The sequence below is a fragment of the Seriola dumerili genome, unplaced genomic scaffold (assembly GCF_002260705.1).
Source record: "Seriola dumerili isolate Sdu_G_001 unplaced genomic scaffold, Sdu_1.0 BDQW01000138.1, whole genome shotgun sequence".
NCBI classification, from domain to species: Eukaryota; Metazoa; Chordata; class Actinopteri; order Carangiformes; family Carangidae; genus Seriola; species Seriola dumerili.
The window spans coordinates 12,949,784-12,957,927 of record NW_019174393.1 but is presented as its reverse complement, the minus strand read 5'-3'; the positions used below and the strand labels follow the sequence as shown (position 1 = coordinate 12,957,927).

Below are 8,144 nucleotides of genomic sequence, written 5' to 3'. Positions count from 1 at the left end.
CGGACCGGTGCGTGTGTCTGCCAAAACCCACCCCACATTTTTTTTACCCCACAACCAACAATTTGGGAGACTTTCCCACCCCCCAGGCCCGTGCCTGTTTTATTTTTCCAGTTTTTAAAAAAAACTTTGGCAGGAAAGGGGCAACCTAATTTTTAAAAAAACCTTTTTTTTTCACCTCCAAGGGGGGTCTGGTTGGGTCCCTTTTTGTGGGGGCCCCCTTTTTTCTTTTTCCTTGCCTTTCCAAACCCGCCCAAGTGTTTGCCCCACCCAGAAACCATTATTTTTGAGTTTTTATTTTTCTCTTTTTCCCCCTCCAAAAAAGGGGCCGGCGTGGCTTTGAAGGGCTTTACGCTCTCTCTTTTTTTTTTTACCTGACAAAAAGGACCAAGGGGGGAAAAAAAAAAAAAAAAAACCAAGGGTTTTCCCGCTTTTGCGGGGTCCAAAAAGGGCTTTCTGGGTTAAACCGGCTTTCTTCCCCAATTGGGGCGGGCCACATCCCACCAAAAAAGAGAAGATCCATTTCTATAAAAAAAAAAAAAACCTTTTATTCTCCCGGCTCGTTTTAGGGCGCAAGTTTGTGAAAAAATTTTAAAAAAAAAAAACAAAAAAAAAAAGAAACAAAAAAAAAAACAAAAAAAAAAAAAAAAGAACAAAGGTTCTTGAAAAAGGGGGGCAGGCCAGGGGAAGGGGAGAGGAAAAAAGCCAAAAAAGGTTTATAAAGGCCTGGAACCCCTGGATTAGGCTATCGCCTTTTTTCCTTTTCTTTTTACCCTTTTTCCCTTCCTCCTTTTTCTTTTTTTTGGGAAGAGCAAAAGGGGAGGGCTTCCACCAGGTTGGCCCAGAAAAAAAAAAAAAAAAAAACATCAATTTTTTCCGGTTGGGAAAAAAAACGCTTTTTCCTGGGCTTTTAGTTTTTCAGGAAAAAAAAAGGTAAAAAAAATTTTTAAATTTTTACCGGGTTCTTATTTTTTTAATTTTTGGTTTTTTTAAAAAAGAAAGGCAAACTAAGGTTTTGTCTCCGAGGGGGGCCTTTTGGCAGCGGAGAAAAGGGGGGAAGAAAATTAAAAATGGGCTTTTTTCTTTTGGCTTATTGTGAAAAGAAATGTCCAAAGGGGCCCCTTGTGGGGGGCAAATTTATTTTGTTAACATTTTTGCTAAAATGGGGGAGTTTTTTTTGTTGGCTGTTTTTATAAAAAATGTGGAAGGGGGGGGTGGCCGGGAAAGGAAGGAAGGGTTGGAAAAAAAACTAAACTTGGGGCTTGTGGAAATTTATTTGATTTTTTTTTAAGGCTAAAAGGGGGGGTTAATGTTTTATTGGAAGGAAAATGTTAATTTTTCTTTTCAAGGAAAAAAAAGGGCAAAGGCGGGGGAAAAAACGGGGGGACAGATTTTTGAAGGATTTTTTTTTTTGATTATTTTTTTTCAAAAACTTGTTTTACCTTTTTACCCCAAAAAAAAAAAAAAAAAAAACCCAAGCCAAGTTTACACATTTTTTTAACCATTAAATTATAACGCACTGAGTGGGGTGGGGGAGAAAAAACCCCCCAATGTGATTTTTTTTTTTTTTTTTTTTTTCCTCATTTGAGGAGACTTTTAATCAACCTCCCCTGGTATGCACAATGTTAGAGGCATCTCTCACACTTCACTGGAACATTTTGTTCTTTTCAGCTTGTACACTTCGACTGTAGTGCATGAGAAGTGCAGCTCCCACTGTCGTCTCTCAATATTAACACTTAAGACATTAACAAATAGTTTGTAAACAATCCAGGATCAGAATTTAAAGTGTGTCTTGCTCGTGTGTGTGTGTGTACAGTGCAGTATATCTCTGTTTTTTCTGCCTTCGGGGAAATCCACTTTCTGCATTTGAGCATCAAGAATCACCCTAACAGTGAAGATGAGTGAAATGCAGCACTGCCCGTGTTAACTAAACAGTGTCTCTATTGTCTCTATTATACACAGTTATATTAAATACTAACATGAGTATGTTTACATGCACACTAGTATTCTGCTTATCCCAGGTTTTATTGAGTTCTCTGTCACATGTAAAATAAACCTTATCCGTGTCATGTAAACACCTTATCCATGTCTTCAATATCAGATATTACTTCACAACTGGAAAGTAATGTGCATGCAAAATAGTCACTGTTAAGGATTATGAATTGTTAACTTGGTTAAAAGCAGCTTTTTGGAAGTGTTTGCTATTGCTACATAGTCAACGTTAGCGTTAACAGCTGTTTACTAGCAGTCTAATAAACGTCGCAAGTTCAGCATTAAACTTAATTTCTTTACTCCCCAAGAGCTTTGTCTAGTGGTGGAAGCAACACCAATTTAACTCTTTGTCTTTTCTTTACTGAAGTTAGCACGCTAACCACCTAGCCCGACACGTCTCGTCACTTTCAAGCGACTCAACTGCTCAGAGGCGTATTATAACTCTTGTCTAGTAAATGCATCATGACAGAGAAGGTTAGCTTTCAGTGCAAAGATACGAATTGCTAAATTCTGAGTGTTATTAATATTTAAATTTGTAGCCGCAGTAAACATTAGAATTATAAGAGATTCAATTTGAGTCGGTGAGACATGAAGCCAGCTTTGTGTACATAGTTCTCCTTCATTTAAACACATGACATTCAAAATGACCTTTCTTACTAATGAAATAGTGAGATAAAGTTAAAGAAAAAATGTAATTTTAGAGTGTAATATGGCAAAAGGCTTTCATGGCCAAACTCTCCAGACCACAATTTCTAGCACGTCGTTGACAAAGTTGAGACCACTCAGACTCAACATGAACTCTTCCACCCCTGAATGGCTAAACATGCCTCTTACTTGCTGTTATTTTCTCTGAAACTATCACCAAGATAAGGTTCTGATAATTTTGAAGCAAAAAATAGGCACAGAGTGTAGAATCATGCTCCATTTATCTTAACGTTTTTCTAGCGTGAAGGATCCTCTCTGCGATGTTCCAGACTCAAATCATATAGAGTGCTCACCAGAAGTACTGTGCTGTACTGTTTACTGCATGGTAAAAGAAGTTTGTTGGGTCAACTTTTGCTGGGCCCTACGGGGACAACTTGTGTCCAGGCTGCTCTACCAGGATAATGTGCTCCTACTAAGTAGAAATCAATTTAGACTGTGGTGGTTGGTGGTGGGGGTGGGGGGGTGGGGGTTTGGGGGGAAAGAAAAACACAGTTTCATTTAAATTCCCCAAATGGATTCCCCAAGCATATTTCTCCTGTTTTTTACAGAGAGTTTACTGATGTGGAAGATCCATTAGAGGGATGGAAGGATCGAGGACTAGATTGATGCAAGGAAGAATGAAGAGATGAGCTTTATGTAGACTGATTAACAGAGGCAGCACTGAAGCACTGTGCTGCCACATTTTGTACCACTGGCATTTCTCTCAGAGCTTTCATGCATTTACACTTCACTTTTAGCCTCCCATCTCTCTCTTTTTTTTTTTTTTTTAAATCTCCACTCACCCTTTTTAACCAGTCGACCACAGATTAAATGAAAATTAGTCACTCAGGTTTTAGCATGAGTACGCTTGGATCTTGGGCACTGGAAGTATTTTAGTGAGATCTGCTCATTTATTTTAAAAGAAAGGCAAGCTTGTGCTGTTTGCCTGCCTTTCCTTTAACCCAGTTATTCTTAGAACGTGTAAAAAATTGCAATTATTTTGCAGCTTTATGGTCGAAACCGTGTTTTAAAAAAAAAAAAAAAAACGAAAAACGTATCACAGTTGACAACTTTCAAAACAATTATAAAGTGCTTTACAGTAAAAACAAAGAATAAAATTAATAAAATCCAAAACATAAGATAAAACGTAAGATAATTAAAACATTACCAGACATGAAGCTCACTGAACAGCTTTAATATGCTGATGAATCTCCACTGTTTTATTGCAGAAGTAATAAAGATTTTTTCACACCTATCATCTGTCAGAGTCCTCTGATTAGTAATTAAGAGTAGTAATAAAAATGTAGTGTGTGGCACAGTTTACATCCTCTTTATAGTCTTCAAATCTTCCTCTGTGTGTGTGTGTGTGTCGAACAGTAATGCAGCTGCAGTGTGATTGACCTCAACTAAGCTGTCCATTAACCTTCAGCACACCCCCGCTCTCCCCCTCCCTCATTTGGCAGAGTGCACCTAACACCGTAGCCCGCTGCTTCGTATCTGACCTGTTGTTGTGTCTTGTGTGCGTGCGTTTGCATACGGAGCGGTTTCATCATGTGATGGGTGGACCTTTTGGCAGGGAAAAGTCACAGTCAGTACTTGTGTGGATGAGTAACCAGTTTGCCTCCTTATAGAGTGTTTTGGTTGTGCAAGGATTTACTTTTTTGTATGTAGAGTTACTGAATGAAACCAACAGATAAAGGGAATAAGAAATTCTCTCAATGATGGATGCGCTGACAGAGAAAGAGAAATGCCATATGTGTTTATATGTCATAACAAACGTGAGTGTGGAACCATGGTGTTTGGGTTTACTGAGTGTGCTTGTTTTTCATACTTACAGTCGTTTCTGGTGTTTGTGTGTGTGTGTGTGTCAGCCAGGTGTATATGTGTGTGTTTGTCTGCAAGCAAAGTTTTTGTGTGCAACAAATAATCCTCTAGACTCCCCAGACTTCTCTTGGGGCCTTTTCCAGGAAGGAAAAAAAATGAATAAAAACACAAGAAAAGAGAAACTTTTTGCTGCTGCTCCTATTGATTTTCCTCTAGACAGTTGCCCAAAATTGATAGTTTGTGTCTTTTTTGTATGCTTGCTAGCGTATTACCGAAAAGTGTAGCCCGCTTCCAAAAACAACAGGCAGCAGACTCGTAACAAAGACAGAAATGCACATAGGAAACAAACACTCACATATAGCAAACACTGAGTCAACATCACACTTTTAAGGCCTGTTATGTTGTTCAGTTTCTTGCTTTATGTGCAGACTGTCCTTGTTGGTGCGGGTAGACTAGTTCAGTTTTGATGGTGATTCCACTGAAGCCAGCCCAAAACAGATGTGTCTGAACAGCAAATGTTGCCCTCAGAAAAATGCTCAGCTTGAATTGTGAGTGATGACGAATGAATGTAAGAGACAGAGCGATGAAGAGAGCATATGTCTAATGCCTCATCCGTTTGCTGAAAAATGTAGAAGGAACTCTGTGGAGGATTTGAGCGTGGAGTATTAAGGGGCCACTAACGCCTTTCTGAACTGCTTGTCGGGTGGGTGGATGTCTTTGGCTCTCATTTTTAAACAATATTGTGCCCCCGTCTTCTCGATGATGACCGGCTTTTCACTTCAGATCAGATTTGGATTTCCATCGTAGTCGGACAACACGTCGCACAAGACGTTTATTGTTTAGTATAACCTGGCCATGAGTCTTGACCTGTGGCCGCAGCGTGCTCTATGTAACAAGATGAGCTCAAAGGTCTGTCTACTAGCTGTGTCATCATGTGACCCGCGTTTGATCACATGATAACAAGTTTTGTAATAAAACAAATGAATGACATTTGAGAAAACAAACAAACAAAAGAACTAGGTTTTTTGCAAAGCTTCCTACTGCATCAGTTCATCAGTGGATGGACTTTGCTCAGTTGCTATGGAGATGACTCAGTCGTTATATAACAGGTGGTTGTACATCATGTGGACAAAAAGTTCCACAGAGGAACATTTGGCAAAGAATGGTCCAATAAACAGTGTTGTGTTTAAAAGCCTTAAAACATACTTATAAAACCTGCTCAGTAAATTTTTTTGTCTTTCTTTGTTCTCACCTTTTTTCTAAATGAAGGATGCAGAGGAAAAGAAAAATCCAAATGTTCTAATTTCCAGTATTTATTTCAGTAACACACATTTAATGCATTAAACATTACATGCCCATAAGATTGTTGGTCATATTGTTAAAATTGACTTCATTAACTGTAACTCTGTTCGGATGAATGGCTTCTATTCACCAAACTGGAACTACTTGAAATTGTTCAGTAACAAACACGTACATATGCGCATAAGGCATAATAAAACATGTCAGCTACTATAGAAAGAAGCTTTATAAGTTTAACAGCTAGGCAATCCAGCTTTTTATCACAAGGACAAGTATTCAGGGCCAGCAGTCATGTTTGAGTTGTGTTTTGAAGATTTTAACTTTGTGAATTTTTTAGAGCCCCTGGTCCCAGCTCTTGCTTTTAATAGACTTTAGATTTGTTGTTCAGTTTGGAGATGACTTTCTCCTCATTGCATAAGCCCGACTGCACAAGGAGGATGTACACTTTCACAAATGTATGCTCACATAAACTGCCTCTGAGAGACACACACACACATAAACACACACACAAAGTCAGGTACCTGCCCCAAGAGGCAGAAAGCATTTAGTTAAGCAGCAGAAAGTTTTCTTTGCAAAGTGAGGTGTGTCATTCACAGACTGTTTAATCCCATGTGGCGGTGTTTGGTTTCTCATTGAACTCGGCTAACGGACTCAAAACAAGTCAAGGCTTTAGAACAAGAGTTTCAAAATAAAGGCTCATTAAATCCTATTTAATGACGGATAAATAACAGAGAGGTAGAGAACATAAAACACCGTGTGGTTTCTGAAATGATGGTCTTACTTAATATCTATAGAACTCAATTAACGAGTCCCATGTGTAACCCACGAGCATGCAAACAAAACACACAGGTGTATTAGTTTGGAGACTATTACCACTTTGTTGTGTTTTTTTATTTGAGCCTGTACTGGTGGTGGTACAACGCCACAAGGCATAACAAAGGCTTACAGTACATTTCAGACACTTTCCAACACGTAAAGTTGGTTGTAATTTTAAAATGTCAGGCTAATGCCTGTTAGCACCTCTAAATGTCACTGATGCATATCTTGTTTCTTTAATATGCTCAAAAACACATCTGTGAATACATCAAGTTGCAGTTTTGTGAGCATTTACAGTAAGTAGTGTGAGACTCCAAGAAGTCACTGCTCCCAGTGAAGAAAGAGACCAGCAGATAACCCCCCATAAAACCAAAAATAGTTGTTTTCCCTGTTTTTGTTTTTTTTTTTTTTTAATTAATTTTTTTTTTTTTTTTTGTTTACGGTTCTTGCACAAATTAATCAAAACACCACTCATCTAATGTGTTGAATAGTGAGATTTACAAGTGCTTGAAAGCAGATTTTTTTACTGTCAACATCAGCAGAGCCAGACCAGTTGTGTCCCCCCCCCCCCGCTTCCTTTCTTTAAACTGAGCTAAACTAACCGGCTGCTAGCTGTAGCTTCATATTTAGTGTACAGACATCAGAGTGGGATCGATTTTCTCATGCAACTCTAGGCAAGAAAGTAAATAAATATATTTCCAAAAACTATTCCTATAAAAGGCTGAAAGCTATCGAAGCATTTTTTCCTCAACCAGAACTTTACTTTGAAACTGAACTCTTGCTACTCGAGTTTGAATACATTTTTCTTGTTCCATTTTTTTTCCCTATCAGTGTAAACTGATCATAAAAAAAATGTAGTAAAAAAAATCCCCCTTTTCCACTTTTTGTGTCTCTTTGTCTTTCATCTGTCCTCCTCCCTACTTCATTTTCTTCCTCTCTCTCTCTCTCTCTCTCTCTTTCTCAGGGTTACCTGCCAGCTAATGCAGAGAGGAGAGAGAGCGTCCTACAGAGGAAGAGACAAGAATATTTTGGCTTCATCCAGCAATACTATGACTCCCGCAATGACGAACACCATCAAGACACATACAGACAGGTATACATACACATGCTCGAGCGCACGCACATGCACAGTACAATTTACGTGTGTGTTTAATCGTTTCTTCTACATCTGACTTTCTTTTTTAACACCTGTCTGAATCCAAGAGTTTGAAGGACAGAATGAAAGACGGACTACAAAGGATTCCATTTCCAATTACAAGAACAACTTCTTGTCCCTAATGTATTCCCTCAGCACAAACCCAGGACACAAAGCTGTTTATGTGCATGTTTGTGTTCTTATGTGTGTCAGTAAGGGTGTGTTTTGACAGGAGTGGTCCCTGAAGAAAGGATTACTGGAACTGGTTATCTGGCAAAAAGTGCTTTTCTATGTTTTGTTTTTTGTTTTTTTTCCTTTTCTTTTTCCTGTCTTTTTTTTTCTCTCTCTCTCTCTCTCTCTCTCTCTCTCTCTCTCTCTCTCTCTCTCATGTACTTAT

At 38.6% G+C, this 8,144-nt stretch overlaps 1 protein-coding gene across 3 annotated transcripts in view; it reads left to right on the top strand.

Moving 5' to 3' along the window:
- Positions 1 to 8,144, top strand: part of tbc1d22a (TBC1 domain family member 22A) — a 126,300-nt gene that overhangs the window by 34,642 nt on the left and 83,514 nt on the right. For all 3 annotated transcript variants that reach the window (XM_022749270.1, XM_022749268.1, XM_022749269.1), the window contains exon 7: positions 7,577 to 7,705. In XM_022749270.1, the coding sequence (XP_022604991.1) occupies positions 7,577 to 7,705 (129 nt within the window). The remainder of the gene's footprint in view (positions 1 to 7,576; positions 7,706 to 8,144) is intronic.